The sequence below is a fragment of the Clarias gariepinus genome, chromosome 15 (genome assembly GCF_024256425.1).
Source record: "Clarias gariepinus isolate MV-2021 ecotype Netherlands chromosome 15, CGAR_prim_01v2, whole genome shotgun sequence".
Taxonomy (NCBI): Eukaryota; Metazoa; Chordata; class Actinopteri; order Siluriformes; family Clariidae; genus Clarias; species Clarias gariepinus.
Window position 1 is genome coordinate 30,946,275 of NC_071114.1, and position 23,975 is coordinate 30,970,249.

The 23,975-nt window shown below is 38.3% G+C and overlaps 3 protein-coding genes across 3 annotated transcripts in view; all 3 read right to left on the reverse strand.

Moving 5' to 3' along the window:
- The window catches only part of herc1 (HECT and RLD domain containing E3 ubiquitin protein ligase family member 1), a 54,215-nt gene extending 53,146 nt beyond the window's left edge, over positions 1 to 1,069 (reverse strand). Inside the window, exon 1 of the mRNA XM_053513840.1 lies at positions 861 to 1,069. The gene's annotated coding sequence lies outside the window, so the exon portion shown is untranslated. The remainder of the gene's footprint in view (positions 1 to 860) is intronic.
- A 3,529-nt stretch (positions 1,070 to 4,598) lies between these two features.
- On the reverse strand, positions 4,599 to 9,516 carry fbxo22 (F-box protein 22). Its single transcript, XM_053512431.1, has 7 exons — positions 9,318 to 9,516; positions 7,311 to 7,443; positions 6,637 to 6,724; positions 6,448 to 6,552; positions 6,098 to 6,250; positions 5,817 to 5,982; positions 4,599 to 5,363 (listed from the first exon to the last, which is right to left on the reverse strand). Exons 1-7 carry the CDS (start codon positions 9,446 to 9,448, stop codon positions 4,970 to 4,972), a joined length of 1,170 nt encoding a protein of 389 aa, XP_053368406.1. The 5' UTR covers positions 9,449 to 9,516; the 3' UTR covers positions 4,599 to 4,969.
- Positions 9,517 to 15,604: 6,088 nt separating this feature from the next.
- On the reverse strand, positions 15,605 to 22,511 carry LOC128542879 (tropomyosin alpha-1 chain-like). The gene is made up of 10 exons (XM_053513027.1): positions 22,293 to 22,511; positions 21,471 to 21,596; positions 17,557 to 17,690; positions 17,293 to 17,410; positions 17,122 to 17,192; positions 16,847 to 16,922; positions 16,612 to 16,674; positions 16,415 to 16,484; positions 16,057 to 16,135; positions 15,605 to 15,905 (listed from the first exon to the last, which is right to left on the reverse strand). Exons 1-10 carry the CDS (start codon positions 22,404 to 22,406, stop codon positions 15,902 to 15,904), a joined length of 855 nt encoding a protein of 284 aa, XP_053369002.1. The 5' UTR covers positions 22,407 to 22,511; the 3' UTR covers positions 15,605 to 15,901.
- Positions 22,512 to 23,975: the final 1,464 nt, after the last annotated feature.

The following is a 23,975-nucleotide window of genomic DNA, read 5'->3' on the forward strand; positions in this document are numbered from 1 at the left end:
TATCAATTTAAACATTTGATCTATTTAAATGACAGTCATAAACCACAGATTTTACCTTTAAACAATTCTTTAATGTTTAATCTTTAACATTTCAGCCATGTGTTTAACCAACTCTAATCATTTTACTGCAGATTCTAGTTTAGTTAAAAGTAAACCTATACAACTAATTGTATGCAACAATAAACATTTTCCTGATTACAATCAAGGACTGACTGACCGACTGACGATAAAGTCACGTGACCCATAAGCATTATGACCGTTAATAAATCGGTTAATTAATATCAGTATAAAATACTCCAGCTCGTTAGTACAAATGTTACTGACAAAACAGAACGGAAGCACAAAAAGACAAATAAAATATTACACATAAAAACGACATTTTAATAAAACTATTTGCGAGTTACCGGTAAATGTGAAGGCTAATTGTATTTAAGTGACGTTTCTGGAAATCTTGCTAGCATGTTAGCAAGCAGGGTATTCTGTCAGGGTTAGCTAGTCAAACCTAGCCATTAAAATTTTTATGTATTAAAAAAATAAAACTATTGCAAGATCAAATCTGTTTTTGGACATCAAATTGTGTGGCTATTATTATTTCTTTTACATAAACCGAATTGTTGAGATGTTGTTTGGTTAAAATCGCGTCTGTCAAACAGCTGATGCTAATTCCTGACAATGCTAGCTAGTATGCTAACTCGTTAGCCCAACGCTAGGACGGTTAGCAACCTAGCTGAGGTGCTCTGGCATCGACTAAGCGCAAATTTAATGACTAAAAGCTTTAGAATATAGTCTAATCCTTTACACTATTGCACAGGTTAGAAGTTTGAGCCCCTGAAGGGCCTCGAGTCGGCGGTGAAGCTTACCACAGACCGTCACACAGCTCTCCTGGGCAGAACACACAACACAGGAACTCATATTTATCCACCGGAGCAGAGGTGCAGAATTACAATAACCAGTTTTTAAAAAGCTGTCAATGATGCAGAGAGCAAAATGAAACCTTGTTAATGAAATGCAAATAAAGAAAGAGAGAAAGAGGGTCGGTGTTCATTCCGCACCCCTCAGGTCTACGGTGAGGACAGGGTTGCCAGACATGATCTTCAAAAAAACAGCAAAATCCACCTTACAAAGCATTAACGTGACATCTAATGAAGTGTAAATAAAACAAAATAAAAATCTGATTCAGAGTTTGTTGATCTCAATAGGTGTTACAGCTACATCGTATTTAGTTGGGGAAAGCAATAAAACAACAATTTAATATTCTAATGTTAAAGTTTATTACGTCCTGATTAAACAAAAATGATTAGTGTTTGATGACTCATCCTGTTCTCGTCTTGTGTTCATCCAATTAGAACCGACCCTCCACATACAGGCCAAATTAAAACTTTTATTTTAACAGATTGTCATTTTATCTTCATCCTCTACAGGGTTTTGCAACATACATAAACACGTACTGTACATATGCATGCCGATCCGTCTCTCCCACTCGCAATAGACTCCTCTGGATATAACTAAAAAACAGTTATTTTATAAGTGCTGTTCATTTAGATCCTTGTTAGGGACACCCATAAATTTAATCTTAGCACCCCTACAGACAAGGGTAACATCCTAACATTCAATTCAATTCAATTTTATTTTTATAGCGCTTTTAACAATGGTCACTGTTTCGAAAGTAGCTTCACAAAATGAAAAGAAAATTAATGAAAGTGTGTATTAGTGAGAAAAATAAATGAATTTGGATAGTAATGAGATAGTCCCTGATGAGCATGCCGAGAGCGTCAGCGGCAAGGAAAAACTCCCTGAGATAGTAATAGGAAGAAATCTTAAGAGGAACCAGACTCAACAAGGAACCCATCCTCATCTGCCTGAAAACAGATTGAAGAAATTATATAACGACATCATGTGTTAGGCTGCTGGATGTTCAGTATAACAAAAGATGTCCTAGTTATCATGGAGTCCCGTTCAGCACAGGGACGAGTCAGAGGGGGGCCTGGATCACTAGAAGCTCAGGAGCAGCGTGTTTAGCTCCAAACCATCATGAAGCAGAGTCCAGCTGGAGGTTGTCCTTCTCTGGATGCTTTAAGATCTTCGCTGGGTTGGCCTCTGCCCACTGGAGCTGGCACAATCTCCAGGTGCCTTGGGGCGGGTAGAGAAAGGAAAAACAGTTGGGAAAGAAAAGAGATAGCGTAGATGCCGTTCAGGATGCCGTCAATGCAGTTATGAATCATAATTATTTTGTGCGACAGTTAATGTGTCACCTAATCAGGTGAACACCGTTGCAAGGCAGCATATTATTTTTGTTTTATCGGCAGTGAAACTCGTGTAACTTGCTAGTAATACTAGTGTTGCCGTTAACCAAAGTATATTTATAAAATAAAATATAAAAGAAATGTAATAATCTAATAATTACCATTAATAGCAACACAATGTACATAACATTCGTATTTGGGGCTGAACTTTGACACAATTTTACCGGTCTTGGGAAGGTACATAATTATTTAATTGTTTCACCCTACATATAAAAAATAATTCTGCGGTGAAACCTGCTCTCTTAAAAGACTATAATTTTTTGAAAAATCCTGTTACTAGTAAAGTGTGTATCATGAAAAGGGTTGAAACATTAAGTTTGAATGAATATAGAATTAATACTAGACAAAATCACACACAAGGTACGGTTTAAAGAAAACAACAAAGCTGTCTTGTTCAGTTTAATCACTTAATTCAAAAGAAAATGATCTGAGTCTGTGAAAATTATACTGTACAGAGCCATGGCTTTTTGAATGGCGCCCTCTATAGGATATTTTGTGTGTAACATGTAAAATTTGGTACTATTTTTTGTCTATCTGGCAACCCTAAGTTCAGCCTACATTTCTAAACCCAGCCCCACGTCGCAGTGTGTGTGTGTGTGTGTGTGTGTTTATCAGAAAAAGCCATGACATGCAGCAACACCAGACAGAAACACAAATGTTAGTGCAACGCAAAAGCAAACATTTACATAGATTTAAGTGCGACCCCCAGCCAGGTGAAGCCAGTTCTACTGACTATCTGTTTACAGCACCACCTGTCAGTGGGCGGGGTTTATTAAGCAGCAGGTGAACAGTCAGGTCTCAAATTAATGTGTTCTAATAAAAAAAAAAAACGGTTTAGGATCCGATTGTCTTTGACGAATTGTGATGTCTAGACGACTGGGTCAGAGCGTCTCCAATACTGCAGCTCTTGTGTGATGTTGCCAGTCTGCAAGGGTCACGACCTACCAAAAGTCCTCCGAGGAAGGAAAGCCGGTGAACCTGTGACAGGGTTATGGGCAGCCAGGGGCCGATCCAATAGAGCTACTGTTGGTCAACCACACAATACAGCGCAGTTTGTTGTGTATGTATGTAGAGCTGCGTAGCTGCAGAGCGGTCAGGGTGCACATGCTGACCCGTGTTCTCCACCAGAATACTAAATGTGTAGAACTGAAAATGTTTGTCATTTTTGGAGTAAATGATTCAGGATAAACTGGAATTATGGATATGATATGTCTGAATCAGTGCTCTATTAATTATTAATTAAAGAGTTCTGAAAGTAAAAACTCCCTTTACTTCTCTATCTAACCCCCTGATACACTAATGCACTTATCACAGTGTTTCACTAGTGCTTGGACACCATCAAGGTACCGTAGAAAGGTTTTCTCAGTACGCTGGAGCCGTGATTAGACTGCTTGATTCACGTCTGAAACGATGGCCTCCCAGGAACTCCTTTAAATGGCAAGAAAACATAAAAATGTCTCGGAGTAAGGTCAGGACTGTACAAGAGATGTGGCAATAATTCCCAGTCGAGTTCTTGTATTGTGCAAGTGGTGTTGGTGTGTGTACAGTTCACACACACAGTTGCATCTTTTCTGCAAGTCACAAAGTTCACCTTTCAAATGTTTTACTGCAGCTAAGAGTCTAATCACCGTACTGTGCTTGAAGTCTCAAAAATTCCAGGATATAATAATCTAATATTGATGATGAGAACTCTAATAAATATAACACTGATATTATCCAGTCCAAATAAAAAATATCAATATTAATAAGTGGGAAAAATGACAGCGTCAATTTCATCTTTGCTAATGAAACAATTTTAATGATTTAAACAGCATTGATCATTTATTTACATGACTTTTGCCAAACTATTTATTTGCTCCAAACAAAAATATTAATATGAAGTTATTTACAGTTTAATGATGCTGATTTGAGGGATGAATCAAGTGTTAAGACATGTTTGCACCTGTTTGAACAGCCTTACATCCAATAAACAATTACGTTTACAGATTTATTTTAGGAAGTCAGATTCATTACTATAATTAAAAGAGAATATGTATAAAGAGTTCAGCTCTTTACTTTAACACTTACAGTACCCCGAGACCGGAGAACGCAAAAATCACAAAGACTACCCTGATTTATTCTGTTATGAAATCAATAAACAGAAACCGTATGAAAAGGACTGCGAAAAAGCAGCGAGATGAAAAAAAAAGAATTTAAATTTATACATTTAAAGCTTCCATTTGATTTCTGAGCGAAAACTAGAAGGAATTCTTTATTATTGGTAATATTTTATACCTGCAAGTTGTTTGGGGGGGGGGGGGGGGTGTACATCAGGACCACGATCTTCAGCAAACTGTTTACATTTCAGTTAAGTCCAGATCCAATTTACAAAAAAATATTTATCAAGATTTTTTTTTTTTTACATGTATCCAACACCACAACAGCAAGGTGGTTTGTTTGTGTTTAAGTGCATGAGTGTACGCAGAGATTATTAAATTAATTCCCATGTTTCCAATGTATTTCCAGAGTTTATGGTTAAGTGATTTATGTTTTAAAAGTGCACTGTTATGTAATAAAGTCAGGTTAAAAAGATAAAGTCATTTCGAAAAAGGACTTTTTGTAACTTTTAGCCATGGGAAAAAAAAAGAACGCCAAAGCAAAAAAAGCGTCCTGAGAGTGTGTGTGTCTTATCCCAAGTGCACCAGACTCATGACGGTGGTGTAGCCATGCTGCAGCCCGCTAGCGTCAGTCTGACTAAGCGTGTAGCTCTCCTTAACGATGCGGTCGCAGCCGATCTCGCCGTTCCCGAAGAATCCGAACAGAGGAACTCCGGGGAAGAGTTTGTGGAAGACGTCGGCCTCTACGTTGTGCTGGCCGTTGTAGTGGTTGTGTCCGCGCGCCACGCAGGCGAACATGAAGCCGACAGTGTTGGACTCGGGAATGTTGGTGGCTTTTAAGCGGCGGATGGTGACCTCGGCCGCTGCGGGCGTGCTCACGTCCTGATCCAGGAGCACCGAGGCACCCTGAATCCTGGGACCACTCAGGGTGAGACCCACCACGCCGAAGGAACCCGGAGAACAGCTGAAGACATCACACACACACACACTCTGTCAAGTCTGGAAGCGGATGTGTTTATTAACAAGTGTAATGATTAATGAGATTGATACAGTAAGATTTGATATATTATTAATCATATATTAATACTAATATTATTAATACTTGATTCTAGTAACTTCTATTCCTTCTCCCCCAACCGAGGGTTTAAGGTGGCGCTTTAGACCATTTAAGAATTCACGTGCAGCATGGCGCCAAGGACCAGAAAAAATAAATGATTGAAACTGAAATAATGGCTATAATATGGAATGGAAACGTCAAAAATAAATTAATAACCAGATAACAGTCACACAGAGATTTCGGAGGAAACAGACGGCCCCATCTCTGCTCTCATGCCTTTTCTTCACTGTACTGAAAACGTCCCGCACACCCTGTTACACCCCGAGTATATAATAAACCTGTAATCTGTGTATAACGCACCAGTCTCTGGCCTGCGGGAACGCTCTCTCTACGTGACCCCCCGCGATGAGGACGTTGCTCCGCCCCAGAGGCTCCAGCAGCTGGTTAAGGAAGCGAGCCGCTCCGGTTTTGTAAGAGTCGTAGCCAAACAGCAGCACCACCTTCAGGTCAGGATTTCCACTCAAGCCTTTATTAAAGGACAAAACACCAAACGAACAGCTGCATCAACCGCACGCCATCGCTAATCATCCTAACCAGCTGTGAATTTATATATCCGCTCAGGATGTGAACCTGCTCTTTACCTGCTTTCTCTAAAGCGCCGTCAGTCAGGCTCTTTTTACAGAAGTGGAACGGGCGGATGTGAACGCCCTCTATGGCAGGAAACAGAAGACTGAAACCTGCTTCACCTTCCATGAACTCCTTAGGGATGCGGCAGGTCGGCTCGCTGGGGGTCACTGCCGAGAAACAAACACACAAAGTCAAAAAATACTTGACTAAAAGGCAGACGAGCAGATTGGATCTTTATCCTCCAAAAATACTGAGAATTAAAACTAAAGACAAACAACATGCTAGCTCACATCATGCTAACGATTAGTGTTCTTATCTATTTACAGAAACACACAGAGAGGGAAGAATAGAGAGAGGGACGTACACACGATTCCTGGAGTGACGATGCATAAAATGTTACAGTTGCTGGGCAGCATGCGTCTCAGCTTGTCCTCCACGTCCACCTCGTCCTCCGGCTGACACCGCCTGGCTACGAAACGATATCAGACTCAGGATTAGACTCAAGACTTAGCATCATAACAGTTATTATAAAGTAACAGTGGCACCATCTCACCTTTCTTATGTCTGAAAGAGCTGTGATATCCAGCAAAGTGCTCATGGTCCACCATCAACATCACCGTCTGGGGCAACAGGAAGACATTCTACAGAGAGAGAGAGAGAGAGAGAGACAAGAAAAAGAGAATCAGACAGACAGTCAGGATGGAGGGAGAGACACAGACACACAGACAGATAGAGAAACAGACATACAGGAGGGGAAGAAAAACAAATAGGAAAAAAAAGATAAACAGACAGCAGCACCACCTCAGACGGGCCAGAGAGACGGACAGAACATGTGACAGAGGGAGTGAGAGAGAGAGAGAAAGAGTTGAAATCATAACAGTCAGTGAGTTGCTGTGGTGTAAGAGAAATAAAACACTAAGCAATGACGTGCTGTGAGAGAAAAAACAACACCACCTCATCACTCCATCCTGTAAGGATTTAATTCCACGTAAAAAACGTTCGAAACAAGCTTGTGCGTGACTTGGCTCTCTCATTCTCTACAGCACTTATCATGTATAGCAGCACAGAGGGAGGGGGGTTGTATCCTGGAGCCTAACCCATGGTACAAGCGTGCGAGCCCACAATGATAACCATGATGCCACTGGGCTGCTTTAGACAATACTTTTTTAGATAAATAATAATAATAACAATAAAATAAAAAAAGAAAGAACACAAGAGCTCTCTGACCTCCAGTCCTTCCTCCATGGTTCTGAGGAGAACGTGTTCTTCGTATCGTGACGAACCAGAAGCCGAGAGCCAGGTGGTTTTCTGTCGCGTCCTCAGCACTCTCCGTGCGCAGTTCCTCCAGAGCCGACAAACACTAACGCAGAGAGAAAAAACACAGAGCATGTGTGGAGCAGTGAAAGTTAAGATCACCACAGATACGGCTCAGTGGTGTTAATAATGATGTATCTAATCGGGACAAGTGTGAAATCTACAGGAACATGAACACTAGTGTGGTCGTCTGTTACTAGCATTAGGTTCGCCGGTTGACTGTCATGAGTGATGTACTATAAATACTTTAATAAGTTTTCAAATAAACAAAATTTGTGTGAAATTTCTGCTGCCATCTGATTGGTTAACAGCAGTTTTTTTTTTAAACAGCCCAGTGATCCTGATAATGTTTAGCTCCACCCCCGCTGCACAGACACGCCCTGAAAATGTGTCCCATGTTTCGTTGATCGAATTCACGCAACCAATCAGGAATCAGAGTAGTTTGAATAAATCTAGCTTCGCCTCCTCAGAAATGGTTTAACTTATGCTCCTGAGAGTCTGCAGGTCGACCTTAGGGCTCGTCTGTAAAATATTGGTAGGTAAATTAGAAGAAAAGTAAAAGGTGCGGGCTAAACAGTTGGGGAGAACTGAATTAATATGTGAAAAAGAAAAACACGTATAACACGCTCCTTCACCCTCCATCTCACTGTGCAGTTCACATTTGTAACTAAAATAAACCTTTATATTTTAATGAATTTTCTTTTAAGATGGTCAGAGTAACCATATGATCTTTCTAACAAAAAAGGCTGATAATCGACATGGGTTAAAAAAACAACAACAACAATAATAATAGCAGTAACAGTGTCTTGTAGTGATCAGCCTTATCTCCCGTCATCACATTTCACTCTTTTCCAACACTTAAACTGTTGAAACTTTTAATATTAAAAAAGTGAAAGTAAATAAAATAAAGCTAGTGTTTCCTGCTCCACAGCTCTAAGCAGTTCAGTTTTTACTCTGTTTGTCTTAAGCAGCGTTAAACATAATTTTAAAGTTCCTTAAATATTTAATGTCCAATAAATCTTACCAAAGTAACCCATTCTACTTCTTCTAAGAAAAGAAAAACAAAACAAAAAAAAAAATCTAAATAGTTTGGTTCTTTATAAGAGATGATAAAATCAGAAAAAATTATACTTAATAAAAATTTCCATTTTTAAATATGCTGCTGTATTTATTTGTGCTTTTTCTTGTGATGCGTTGTTGTTGTTGTTAAACTACATTTCAGTGAAGGATAAAAAAGTTTTTACACAATAATATACATATAAATATGATATTATATATATAATAATAATAATAATTCAAATTCAATTCAATTTTATTTGTATAGCGCTTTTAGCAATTTTCATTGCCGCAAAGCAGCTTTACACAGTCAAAAGAATCATTTAAGTTTGTATGAAATGTGAATTTGTATGAGTCAAAATAATAATACAACAAATTAGGAGACAAAACAAAAGCAGTTAGTAAACAAAACTTTCTAAAATGGCATTATTATTATTATGTACTCTTGTTAATATAATTTGTTTAATTTTTCATTATTATTGTTGTGCACACGTGTTTTTTTTGTATAAAAATATTCCGTATTGTAACTCCAGGCTTTTGATATTGCAGATTTAAGTGTTTATGTTGTTTATATTTATGACGCTGTAATGTTTACTATGATGTTGTTTATGATTAATTGCAGTGCTGCAGTATAAACTGTGTTTAATGAGCTCTTTAAGTGATATCAAAGTTCATTTAACACTGTGTGTGTGTGTGTGTGTGTGTGTGTGTGTGTTAATAAGAATTTCATTGTTGTGTTTAGAGTTTTAGAGCTCTTGGTGAGCTAACACCGCTAACATGCTAACACCGCTAACACCGCTAACATGCTAACACCGAGGCTAGCGATGAGACCCGACGCGCGCGAGCGGAAACACGGTGAGGTACCTCGCTATCCGCAGCACGGACTTAGTCGGCACATAACTCAGGATCTTCTCCACCACTTCCGCCACGTTCCCGAGCACAAACCCGGCTTTACTCTCCACAGCGGCGCTGCTACTCGCTCCTTCACCCTCCATCTCACTGCTGAACCAGTTCTCGGAGATCCACAGCACCACCGCCTACCTGTGTTTGTTTTTGCCTTTGCTTTAACGATATGAAACTAACACTTCCGGTTCCGGTTTAATTCAAAATAAGAGTTCCACTTCTTCTTTCTTGGGAGTGTTGTGTTTCTGTTCCTCACTACATAGGATTTAATACTTTCTGGCAAAATATCTTCAAAAATATTACATATTTAGTTTATATTTAATTTTTAAAAGTATATTTATATCAAATATACTTTAAGGATGTGTTTGATAAAGTAATGTATTGAAATCATACTCTTGGGCCTGGCAAATAGGAGGGAAAAGGCACAGCACTAAAATAATACCAGATGTGTAAACTCACACTCATCATGAGTGGAAGTATTTTGCTAGTGTTGATCGAATTAATGTATGGAATATTATGCAACATCTTGTATCATAAAAACTTATACAATAGTACATCTAGAAAAACAACTCTATTGCCGTTTGTAACCGTGCGGGAGTCAAACCCAGACCCTGGAGATGTAAGGCCACAGTACTAACCACAGCTCTTTAGTAGTAATCATTGCTTGTCTTTTGCGTGCACTAATAACCACTTTTCTAACTTTAAAAAAAATTTTTTTTTTTTATTTTGAACTTTTGAAATAACAGAACAGCGAGTACAAAAAATATACAAATAAATAAATAATACAGGTATTTTAACATCAGAGGTTAAATAATAATACAGAATATATATATATATATCACATGTAAAATAGAAGAGAGTAATCAAAAAGCACAAAATAGAAGGAAAGAGAAGTGAAAAGAAAAAACAAATAAAAATTAATTAAAATAAAGCAGAGGGTACTTCACAGGATAAATTACAGATTGAGTATATTTATAAGCTTGTAGTCTGTACGAATTGAATAGGTCTTAATTGCTTTTTTATTATGAGACGTTGAAATAGTTTTTAAATATTGCTTAATTTCTTGTAGAAACACAACAAAGATAGGTGTGCAATCAGAGAATTTGCATTTAGGTATGTAAAACCTACAAAGATAGAAAATTAGATTTATAACAAAACAAACCTTTGTATCTCCTTCAAAAAAAACCAAAGAGAACCATCTTGAGGTTTAACTTAAAACCTTTTAAAATGATGTTTGAGATAAACAAGCCAACATACCACTTTTCTAACTACGTTTATAGAGTTTATTGATGTGAAAGTGGGCGGGGTTTGTGTGAGCTGACACTTTTTCAGAGGAGTGATTTCCCAAGTGTTAACCTTTTCTGTTCAATGTCAGATAGATGAAAATGTGATTCTATCAGAAATGCTATTGAGTGTTTTTATTAACAGCCAAGCATAGATCTGACGTTCTGTTCTAAAAATAAATACATCAACATTCTGAATCAAATCACGGCCCTCGAGACATCTCACTGAGACTTTATAATGACTGCTAATGTAAAATATATACATGACCTGATACCTTCATTTTATAAAATTCTTAAAATATACTATGAGGAAGGATAAATTCTTTAAGATGTTTTATTCTAATTAGACAAATGATATGTACCTATAAATCCCTATATAAAGGTCAGTAAGGATGCTGCATTGATCGAGTAGAAAAGAAATAAGGCTTCCTTTCATGCTCATACAGTACATTAAAACACAAAACAAAGCAGACAAGACATAGATGAATCATTTATTTTTTAATCGCAGTCCCAACTGTCCAATAATTAAAGTGTCAAATTCTTTGTATGTGGAAATCAAGTGTAAATAAAATCCTGAGGAGTTCACATGTTAATAAAGGTAACACGTTCAACGCAAAGGTACTCGAGACAATATGACAGCAGTGTTTAATCAGTTCAACTGAAAATAAAACAACTTATAAACACATTTATAGCTCCGGTTTACTCTGCAGTGACTTAAATATCTGTAATATAATAAAATGCAGCAGTTAGGAGGAGGTTTGATTCCCACAAGTGCAGATTTCCATCTCACCTCATTATTATGCACAGGAATGAGCACAGTGTAATAATAAGTCCTGTGAGGACGGGATTAGTTTCTGTGCAATACATATATATATATATATATATATATATATATATATATTTTTTTTTTTTTTTGTTACAAGGATCAGCCTTAATTAATAACATTTTAATAATACTGAGTTTAAAGGAAGCTTATGCATTTTATATATATAAAAAAAAAAAATCCAAGACAAGGAATATACCATTGTAATTAATTGTAAATAAATAAATAAATTAATTAATTAATTAATAAAAACAATGTTCAAAATGAAAAGTGCATAAAGTGTTCCTCAGTGTCTTAAGCGCTCACATTCAGCGGGTCCTTACCCAGTCGTCTGAGGTCCGGAAGACTACGTGTGACTCATCGTGTTTGAGACATGCAGCACTCTTGTGACCGTTACAGAGCATGCTCAGAAGGTGCACGGCTTGTTCCAGGGTACAGAGAGGCCGCACACTATGTTAAGCTGTGTATTATTTGGAATGACTTGACATCACATCACATTAAATACGTGATAAGATTCTTTAGATGCTCTGTGTATAATGATGTCAGGAATCTCAGCACACGTGGCACATTTCACGTTTTTTTATGTTAATGTGTGTCTTGGGTGATCAGATTTCTAATGCCTTGTTCAAATAATTTGTTACACAAATCTGATCTTTGGGACTGACTGTCCACTCTATTTGAAAGTGATCCAATCATATTCTGTTCCGTTCAGGCTGGCAGCCCATAACCGATACCATCGTCCGATCTGCACTGGTTCTCATATTAACATGTCAGAGATGTCTGTCGCACCAGACATCAGCATTTCTGCTTGGTTTCCATCCCTGGATCCGTGTCCATGCCACGTGATTGTGTGGACGTAAACTCCCAAAAGCATTTCGGCCGAGACACAACTTCATGAATCTGATTTTTTTTATCTGATATTAAACCACCTCTGGAAGATATGGTTCAAATCATGGTTTTTAAAAATCAGATTCAATGTTGTTTGTTTTTTTGAACTCATTGGACCAGAGGTGGGAGGAAACATGAGTACATTTACTTTGTTACTGTACTTAAGAATAGCTTTTATGTATCAGTACTTCAGTAGTTTTATTAGAGGATACTTTTTACTTTTACTCCACTACATCCTACAGCAGATACCTGTACTTTATACTTCACTGCATTATTTCTTCATGGCGTTGTGTTACACAACCAGAGTGGTAAGTACACAATCAGCCATAACATTATGACCATCTGCCTAATATTGAGTAGGTCCCCCCCCACCCCTTTGCCACTGAAACACTGATGCACTGTGTGTTCTGACACCTTCCTATCGTAAACAGCATTAACCTTTTCTTCAATTTGCGCTTCACTAGCACTTCTATTGGATCAGACTACACACGCTAGGCTTCACTACACACATACATCAGTGGGCCTTGGTGACCCATGACCCTGTCACCAGTTCACTGGTTTTCCTTTTCTTGGATCACTTTTGGTACGTCCTGACCACTGCAGACTGGGAACCTCCCACCAGACCTGCAGTTGTGGAGTTGCTCTGCCTCAGTCCTCTAGCCATCACCATTCGGTCCCTGACAAAGTCACTCCAATTCTTACGCTCGCTCTTTCTTCTGTTTTTAACACATCAACTTCCGGAAAAAGGGTTCACGTCCTGCCTAATATATCCCACCCACTTCCAGCTGCCATTGTAACGAGATACTGAAAATGTAGCTACTGTGAGAAGAACTGAACTGTAATGGCTAGATAACTGGGTCAGAGCAACTCCAAAACTGCAGGTCTGGTGGGAGGTTCCCAGGCTGCAGTGGTCAGGACGTACCAAAAGTAATCCAAGGAAGGAAAACCAGTGAACTGGTGACAGGGTCACTGCGTATGTGGGGAGTGAAGGCTGGTGCGTGTAGTCCGATCCAATAGAAGTGCTAGCGTAGCTCAAATCGAGAAAAGGGTTAATGCTGGTTGCGACAGGAAGGTGTCAGAACACACAGTGCATCAATGTTTCAGTGGCAGAGGGGGGACCTACTCAATACTCCACAGGAGGTCATAATGTTATGGCTGAACACTGTAGTATTTTAAGGCACCTTCTGCCTATTAAACATAATTGTGTGACTCGCCTGTCCTAATAACGCAGTAGGTGTTTGAAGTGAGAAGCGGAGCTGCTTACAGACAGTGATGAAAACAGGATGTAGAAGCAGAGAAAGAGAGAAAGAGAGAGAGAGAGAGATTTTTTATCTACCTGTAGGGTGTCTTAAACATTTTAATTACATGCTTTTTTAATAAAATGTATAAATTAATACGACGAAATAACAAACAATACTAATCTTAGTAATTACGTTACGGTGCCACCTGTTAGCCTTGCCACAGAGAGCACCACCTACCGCACAGCACCGTTTTCAATACGTAATAATTACACAGTATCCATCACGAGCAATAAAAATGGAGAATTAAATCGGGGCGGTTTTTACTTCCACACTACAGATGTGATGTGGTACTTTGGGTGGTTTGAATGAACGGATTATGACGTGTGTGTCAAGAACACAAATCCAGTACATCGTCCTAATATCTGAGCAGTTGTGGGATAAGGGACTTGCTTAGGGACAACTTAGTGCTGCTGGGGGTTTAAACCCAGAATCTTCCAGTTACAGTAGTAGTCCAATGCCTTGACCACTGAGCTACTCAAGTACAAGTAAAACACCCAAGTAAATTAATACTCAAGTAAAAGTTAAAGTCCTCCATTTACATTTTCTACATGAGAAAAAGGACAGAAGTACTCATCTTGCAATGTACTTAAATATTAAATGTACTTGTATTAGCTTACTGTAGCCTTTAAGTCATGTTAATAGTCTTTCTGTCTCTGTCTCTCTGCTTCCTAACTGTGAGCGTGTTGTCTCTGCCTCTATCTCAGCTTCTGATCTCACACACCTGCTACCTGATTGAGCTTTTCACTGAGGGAACACAAATCACACAATAATGTATAATAATCAGCAGCTGGCGATAACCCCTTATAAATACATACTACATACCACTCGCTTTGCAGTAATGTAGTGGAGTAGAAAGTACAGATATTTATCGTAGGATGTAGTGGAGTTCAAGTAAAAAGTATCCACTAAAGAACTTCTCAATAACGTACAGATACATGAAAACTTCACTTTAGTAACAAAGTAGATGTCACGAGTTGCCTTCTACCTGCTTAGAGTCCGGAGACACAGTCACCCAGGAGCCGCGTTAATACCAGGTGTAAACATGCTTGTGTTATATTTTCAGTCTCATGTCCCGCATGTCCTGTTGCTGCTTCTGTAACCTAATGTGTGCACCCGAGCCGTGGTTTCTGATTCGGATTCCTGCTTTGTTTTTGCTTTCTTCCTCCTTTTCCATGTTTCCTGGATGCCTGATCTCTGACTCCCCCCGTAATGATGATCTTCCAGGTTGTCCGTATTAATCACGCTTTCCATAAATGCACAGTATAAATAAAAAAATATATATATTTGTCAGCATCTTATGTTAAATGATTAATGCTGGAAATATACTACCCATGCGCTTATTACCAGGAAACTGAAAGCTGCATTACGTCATGGTGTTTGAGAATATAAGGTGCTTTTTAGTGATTAGTGACGGAGCCGTGCTTTAATAAGTGTTTAGCGTCGTGCTGTTTCGATTTCCAGATATTCAGGAAGCGTTCATGTGGATTCGCGTGCTAGATGATTAAATACGCCGAGCAGCAGCATCAAAACAACATTCCCAGATAAAAGCATCGTAAGATGAAAAGCTGGATTGATTTAAGGGTTTCTGGAACTCATGGAATAAATCCACGTCCTCTTATCGTAAACTTAATCCCGTCTGAAAAGGGCTGGAGTGCAACTTTAGCGTTAAACACACAGTTATAAATATTCAGTACAAGCGACATTTTAGTCAGCATTCAGTGCTACACTGAGCTCGTGTGAAAGCACTTGGTTTTCCTGAAGCTGATGATGGAGTCGGTCTAAAGAGGAGAGAGAGACAGAGAGGTGGAGCGAAAGAGAAAAAGAGAGATGTTAGTAGATTCACAGCAACATCCTTTTTCCTTTTAATTAAAGGAAGAAGTGAAAATGTTTATTAAAATGTCTGCAGATAAAATATCAAACAAAAATAACAAGCAAACAAAGCGAAGCAGGAGGTTGTGAGAAAAGCTTTTCCAGATTTTATTGAAGCTTCTCTTAAATAAATTAATGATATAAGAAAAAAAAATCAAACAAAAGGAGAAGAGACTGAGGAGTGGAAAGCTTTACAGTATGAGATGAAGCGTTATGATTTTACTTCAAGCAAAACCACTCGGACGTTCTGTACAGCAGATGGAATAACTGATGACCACGAATGGAGAAAAGCAGTGAAAGAGAGCAAGGAGGAGAAATGGAAAAGAAAAAGTAACAGGAAGTAAAGCGGCTCGGCCAGAGCAGGGACCCAGGATAGAGAATTTATCTACACAGATAAAACGAGAGATAGAGAAACAGAAAATGATGAACAAAAAAGAGGAAAAAACAAAGCGGGATTCAAATGGAAATATTTATTATAATATACATTTAAAGGAAAAATGGTAGAAGATCTGCAAATTCTTGATCAAATTATTTACATGGAGGTCATGTCGTTCAGGGCGTGGTCGAGCTCCTCGCTGATGGCTTTGTACTTGAGTTTCTGGGCATAAGACTCATCTACACGAGCCGATCGGGACACGGGGCAAGGGATTGTGGGTAATGGGAGTGGTGACAACACAAAAAAAAAACAAAGACAGAGAGAGACAGACAAAACGAGTGGGAACAGAGAGAAATAAAAAGAGGTTGAAGCAAAAAATTATGAAAGATGGAGAAAACTAGAAGTATGTAAGTCAGCAGGAAATAAATAAATAAATAAATAAAGCATTTTATAGAAAAAGAAATGGAATCTGTCCTGCGTTGTGAGACATGAGAGAGTTTTTCGAGGAGATGACTTACCCTCCAGATCATCGATGGTCTTCTCCAGCTTGGCACATGATCTCTCAGCAAACTCAGCACGAGTCTCAGCCTGGGAGGGACACACACACGCACGAACACAGACACACACGCACAGACACACAAGTTTACACATCTAAAGTTATACCAAAGTTGTAAAAATTTGAGAATTTGTGATGCACCTAAAAAAACAAACACACCTCCTTCAGCTTGTCAGTCAGAAGCTTGATCTCCTCCTCATATTTGTCCTCCTTTGAAGAGTACTGTACACAAAGAACAGAAGAAGTGAGTCAGAATACACACACACACACGCGCGCACACACACGCGCGCACACACACGCGCGCACACACACACGCGCACACACACACACGCGCACACACACACACGCGCACACACACACACGCACACACGCACGCGCGCGCGTAAACACCTACCTTCTCAGCCTGGGCCTCCAGGGACTTCATGAGGTTAGTGACTGTCTTTAGTTCCTCCTCAAGTTCAGAGAATTTACTGTAAAGAGATTTAACAATCAGGATCAGGATCAGACCAGTATCAGACCTGATCAGTCTGTATCAGAGTAGTATCATTATTAGATTGGTATCAGATCAATATCAGATCAGGATTAATAACAACACAATGTCAGATCAATACCAGATCAGTATCAGATCATTATTAATATCAGAGGAGATTAAAAGAGTAGACTTCTTACCCCTCGTTAAGCTCAGCTCTCTCCTCTGTACGCTCCAGCTCAGTCTCAACGATCACCAGCTTACGAGCCACCTACACACACACACACACACACACACACACACAAACAACATGAGAGTAAATAAGAACAGTAGAGAGTAAAAAGAGAATGCGGAGACTGAACTCATCTCACCTCCTCGTATTTGCGATCAGAGTCCTCAGCCACGTTTTTGGCCTCCTTCAGTTGGAGCTCCTGAGCCACCATCTTCTCCTCGTCCTTCAGGGCCCTGTTCTCAATAACCTTCATACCTCTGACACACAGAAATGTTGTGTACTGTTAGATTCTTTAGTTAGTGTTCACAGTTTATACTTTGCGTGTCACAAATACAGCGACTATGATACGTAGCTGAAACGCTTTATCAGAGATACAGTATACCCGCCTTAAGAAAACACAGACCTCTCGCTCTCATCAGCAGCCTTCTCAGCCTCCTCCAGCTTCTGCAGAGCCGTGGCCAGACGCTCCTGAGCGCGATCCAACTCCTCCTCAACCAGCTGGATGCGTCTGTTCAGGGAAGCCACATCGCCCTCAGCCTGCAGACGCAACAGAACAGAGCTGGAACACTCGCTCTTACACGTCCAGACGGACAGACCGATCCAAACTCCACACAGCATGCAAGGATTATACTGAGCAACTGTTTATTCTCCAGTAACAGCACGTCCCCGGAGGGCGGCATTCCGCTCATCGGCTCAAACAGCAGCAATCTGTGGAACTAATAGATTAATAATAACAACTGCATTTCTAGCCAAAATACATTATCCAACTAGTGATTATTTTCTAGTTATAGTACATAGTAGGCTACATAATATAGCATAAAAAAGATCAATGAACCTTGTTAAAAAAAAAAACTGTCAATTCACTCATTGACAAGGGGGTGACAAATCAAAGCGCTCAGTGATTGGTCAAATTTGGATTTAAAAAAAAAATTTGTTTGCTTTTTTACAATACGTATTTTCCTCCAGTACAGAACCCAATCCGAATGAGCGGCCGAGGCACCAATCAAAAGCAGCGCTGAATAAAATTAACATTTATACACAGAGGTTCAAGTTGCAAACAGTGTAATAAGTTTTAGATATAATCACATCTTACTTAAGATTATTAAGCTCATGGTCATGCTTGTTCAAAATATAAACATTTGTTTTCCACCACATGTCGTAAGAGAAGCATGAAGTAAACACACTAATTCCAGAGTTTGGACTTGAGCTTGTTGGCATTTTTAGACTTGCTATTAGTTTCCGTCTTCTCAGGCTGGAACATCTGTGTCTTTAAGGCGATTCCAGAGAAACGTTTGATTTATAAAGAGATCAGATTGTTGTTCAGTCTGAGTGCGCACTGGCACAAAAAGGAATAAGAAAAACCCCTTTATACTGATAATAGTATTATAGTTTAGGTTTTTAATAAAGTAAAGCGTAAAACATAAGCGGAGTCATGAGCTGCTCGACCCCTGGGCCTCTGAAACACGTCTTCATGCTGATCTGAGATCTGTAGAGAATAACGACGTTCTCATTCTCTACCTTAAAGCTGCTAAAGGAAAGTCAGTAAAGTGTTGATCAGGTGTTAATAACTAAACCACACACACACACACACACACACACACACATCTATCACATTCTGGTGCACTACGCCCTTTATTTGGTACTAGTGATCAGACCCTGCACGGCTGAGCATCCTGTGTGTGTGTGTGTGTGTGTGTGTGATGCTGTACGCAGGTTCCCCGCCGCTCCCTCGCCCCTGCCGGCCTTACCACCGCGCGCGCCGCTCTCTCCGTGCCGAGCTCTGCCTGCAGGCTCGCGCTCTTTTGTTCTGTTTCGCCGGCGAGCTCGTGCAGAGATCTGATTTTCTTTTTCACGGCCTCGAGTTGCGGGACTGCGGCCATCATGATCTCTCTCTCTCACTCACACACACACATACGCGCGCGCACAGGACAGAGCCACGCCTGCCCGAGAATCGGAGGATTCACGCGCACTGAGAGACGCAGCGAGGAAACCGGAAGTCCCCCGGGGTCTCCTAGGAAACACCGCACCGTAAACTCCCGCGAGAAGCTCGATATGATGTGTACAAAATATACAAACTAACAATCCTACTACTGTATGACATTTATATGAGTTAATGTGTGATGGTTATTTAAATCTTCATAAAATAATCCAGAGTTATAACTGTAACCTGGAGTGATGGGTACACCAAAACAAACAAACAAACAAACAAACAAGAAAAACTGACAAATAAACAAACGAGAAAAACTGACAAATTTATCAGATTTTTTTTTATCTCTATTACATCTATAACACATTTTCCCTTCAAATAAAGATATATATAATCTGTGGTTAGACTCAGCTGTCTTTATCCATTAGCTGAAACTTCTGTGAAGAAGACTTTTAACACAATTACGTCACAAAAACAAACATCAACGTTTGAAGAAACAAGTTCTATGTAGTACAAAGCCAAATTTTTTAATGGATGACAAATGTATTTATGACCCAAAGTGCAGTGATGAAAATTATAAGAAATGTCTTTTAGTGAAATGAGGGGAAATTTTGTTTGGAATTCTTTAATAAACAAGATTAATTGGAAAAAAGCATGGCTCTTACCTTATAAATTATGTGCTCCCAAAAAGGTAAAAGAAGTACATTTAAAGATTTTGCATAATATATACCTCTCCAATGAGATTACATCCAAATTTTGTAATCAGTATTTAAACTGTAATTTCTGTAATGTCAGTATTAAATCCACTGATCATATGTTTTTTAAATGCCTTCTTGATAAAACTTTTTGGGTTGATTTATCTAGATTCTTTTCTTTAAAGTATGTAAAAAATGTACATATTGATTTAGTTCTATGATATATATATATATATATATTTTTTTTTTTTCTCATTGTAAAAACAACATTGAATATATAGGAAACAGATTTATTTTACTGGGAAAATATTACATTTATAAATGCAAATTTTCTTCAAGACTCCCAGAATTATACAATTTTCTATGTGATCGTAACTACCTAATTACAACACTAAAAATATAATATAAAAAAGTTTTTTTACTACAATTGTAGCCTCTTATTTTATAAATTTTTACATTTTTAACTTTATTTAATAATCAATTTACTGTTTATTATTCTCTCTTATTGTTTTTGATATTATAGTATCATCTAATATCATACTTTAATGTTAAAGTTGTTTACACTTGCAACAAAAATAAATAAATAAATAAATCTTAATTTATATTGTGTATTGTTGTAAATTTATTTTATAAACACTCCTATATAAACAACGCAGAGTACAGAGGAGTGTTTTCAGAGAGAGAGAGAGAGAGAGAGAGAGAGAGAGACTAGATTAACAGCTAGATGTTTAAGAATCACTAGTGAGTTTGGACATGTTTACTTCTAGAAAAGTTGATGAATTTCTATAAATTTGTTAAAGATTTTTCAAAATGATTGACAGTTGTTGAATTTGTATCTAACAGTTAATTATAATATATGCATTATAATTATAAGTAGTATTTTATTATAAAGTCTCCCTCCTCTATATTTAGTCAAAACATCAGGTATTTCAGTAAATAACTTTACGGTTTATTTTGCTCATGGTCTATAGAATAAAGTTTCAAAATGATGTTAAAAATAGAGCAATACTGATATTTAATTATAAGAATTAGCTGATATATCATCTTTATTGCCAACACAAAAATATTATTTTCACAGAACCTTATTATATACAGCTTTTATTTTGTGATATGTATCAAAGTAATGTTTGTTTGCTTGTAGTAAATTGGGGGGGAAAGTTTGTAAAAGAAATTAGTGGCCATGCCATCTAGTGGATAATATTTGAACACTCTCCCTTTTCTCACATTAACATTCCCCTTCACTGCCCTTAACCTCAATGCGAATTACTGACATATTCAACACATGTGCTGAAGCGTACTTCATTAGAACGTGTTACTCAAATGTATCTGCGTCTGAAATAGACCTGGTTTCTCCAAGCGGGGGACGAACGCTGAAACGCTATACGTGACCCAGACATACTTCAACCTCATGTCTTTTAGGGGCTCATACCTGCTGTTCCCTTATAAAGCTCTGCTCTAAATTTAACCTTTACTCACTTGCACTATTTATACTGAAACCCATTTAATGCCGCGGTGAATTTGGTGTCAGACTACATTACATCCGAGAAGAATAGTTCATAAGTAATAATTCAGTACAGCTTTCTCATAGGTGTAAACATGAGCTCCAGACATATCTCAGATTCTGAGCGCACATACACACTTTTTCCTTTTTACACCCCTTAGTAGAGATCATGCATGTGCAGCTACACGACTCACTTCAGTGGCCTTCTTCTCGGCATTCTCCAGTTTCTCCTGAGCATCCTTCACGGCCTCGCAGTACTTGGCCAGCTCGTCCTCGGTTCCTTTGAGCTTCTTCTCCATGGAGACCACGTCATCCTCCAGCTGTGAGAAAGAGAAAGGAAAAAGAAGGGAGTTAGAAAACAAGAATACAAACACAAAGTGGTTCGAAAATCTCTAACAGTGTGATGTTTACTGATATGATATGATGCTTTATCAGATTTATTTAAGGTTCTCTCTCTAAAAAAAGGAAGCCTCCTTAAAATATACAGTTACGCTGCATACGCCTGAATATAGTGGCATTATAAAATGATTTACTATTTGATTGTATTTAAAGGAAACCTGTAGTCACATTTCCAGGAAAAAGATGTACGCTTAAGGTTCCTATGAGGAAAAGTACACTATACAACCCTTTTAATCCTGAAAATCACACATTTTTCATTTCATTTTACATCTTTTATTAATAATTATCTGAATATTTAACAGATCCCGGAATATATTTTAGTGTTTATAGCCTCATTTATCAGCTCATCATCAGTATATCACCAAAATATTAATTATTAATTAATAATTTATGATTATTATGTTTTTAAGGATTCCTATCAGTTCTAACTGTCTCACCTGGTTCTAATAGCTATTTTCTTTTTTAAAATTACATGGCAGATTTTTTTTATATATATATTAAACAAAAGACATCATCATTAAGCTCTTCCCTGATCAATCACACCTAAAAAAAAAAACACTTTTAAAGCCCCTTGTCTTGCTTTTTTCCCCCATTTTAATGTCCACATCTTAACTGACCGCCTTGGTTCTGTCCTCTGCTCCCTTCTTGTCTCCCTCAGACTGCTCTGCTCTATCCAAGGCATTTTCCTTGTCGAGCTTCAGCATCTGCATCTTCTTCTTGATGGCTTCCATGGCTGCTTATTGTCCTATTGGCCAACACAAAGAAAAATGAAGGAGAGGAGCGTCTGTGCCGAACGGAAGGCTGAGCTGGAGTGCGAGCTCGGTGTCTTAGACAGCTGACAAATATGTACTTTGGCCTGATGAGTCCTGAAGGACACCTGATACTCTCCCTGAGCACCGCTCCCACTGGCTGAGGGTGAGCCTCACTCCTTTTTTTTTTAAGGAGCTCAGCTGTAATTCGCTGTGCAGAGACATTTGACCGTCCATATGGCTAAATAAGGGATTCGCCACCCAGGACATTCCCTCAGTCCAAGACGCCTTGCTCCTACTCTCTATCCATAAAAAACACACATTTGTCTTTCTATTCCCATGAGATCTTTACATTGGTATCTATCACCGACCCTATCCTCAGGAACCAAAAGGAAAACATTCAGCACTTCAGCAGTACTTTTTTTTTTTCATGTAAAATCTGCATAACAAATGTCCCATCATCTCAAAACTGTCAGATATTCCTGGCTTTATGGAGAAATCGTGTCTCAACCAAGATATGAAAAAATAATAAATAAATATTAATCACATTTTAAAGACAATGAAGAGCTGGATTCACAACATGAATTTCATCAAATGCTGTCTGTGTAAATATTTACAAACATCACACAGTAAAAATCCACCTGGACACAGATCAATACTTTTAATATTTAAGTTACCTTTTGTTTTCTTTGTCGTGTCTCCGAGAGCAGAACATCTGCAGGCCAGATATTCACCTTCACATAAACATCTCATCCATGTCTGGATCCTGACGCAAAAACATGTTTAAAAGTAAATAAATTAAGGAGAATGATTAAACTTATGGCCTCTGACTTGGTGGCTTTTGTGTTTATGTTGAATACAAGAAGGTTGAACGTTTCTTAAAGGACCGGAGCTGATGATGTTCCTCATAGAGATGGTTTCTTGCTTTAGTGCTGTGGTTGTTCTGGGCTGATCCTGATAGACTTCAGAGAAAAAAGTCAAGTGTTGTTATATCTAGTTCTGTTCCATCTTCGAGTGTTTTTTTAATTCCTCCCTTTCTGAGATAAAAGAAAATCAAAATAAAATCATATAAGGAAAAATGAATCATATAAAGGATACAAACTTTTGGCCCGTGCTACCTCTAATGTAAGAGTTAACCATCAAAAATCTTTACTCGAGAACATGGCAGCTCTGCCATGCTGGGATTCGATCTCACAACATTCTGCTCAGTCTTAAACACTTCCCTGTTACTCTTCACATATGATCACTTGAAGAACAGCTGAAGACTCTGGAATGATAAGATCAGATTCTGTCACACAATTCTTCTGCTTTAAAATATCAAGCTGTTACGTTTTTTTCTCTTTATACTGTAAGTGTGTGGTTCATTTTATACCCGTGAGCAATGTTCTGTTGTGTGTGTGTGTGTGTGTGCGTGTGTGTTAATAATATAAATGAATGATGGACATTTTCTTTTTAGTAGCTTTAATTAGCAGCTGAACATCATGCATGAAATGCTAGGACATTACCGATTAATTAATGATTAGTTACCATGTAATAAGTTAGATGATATTT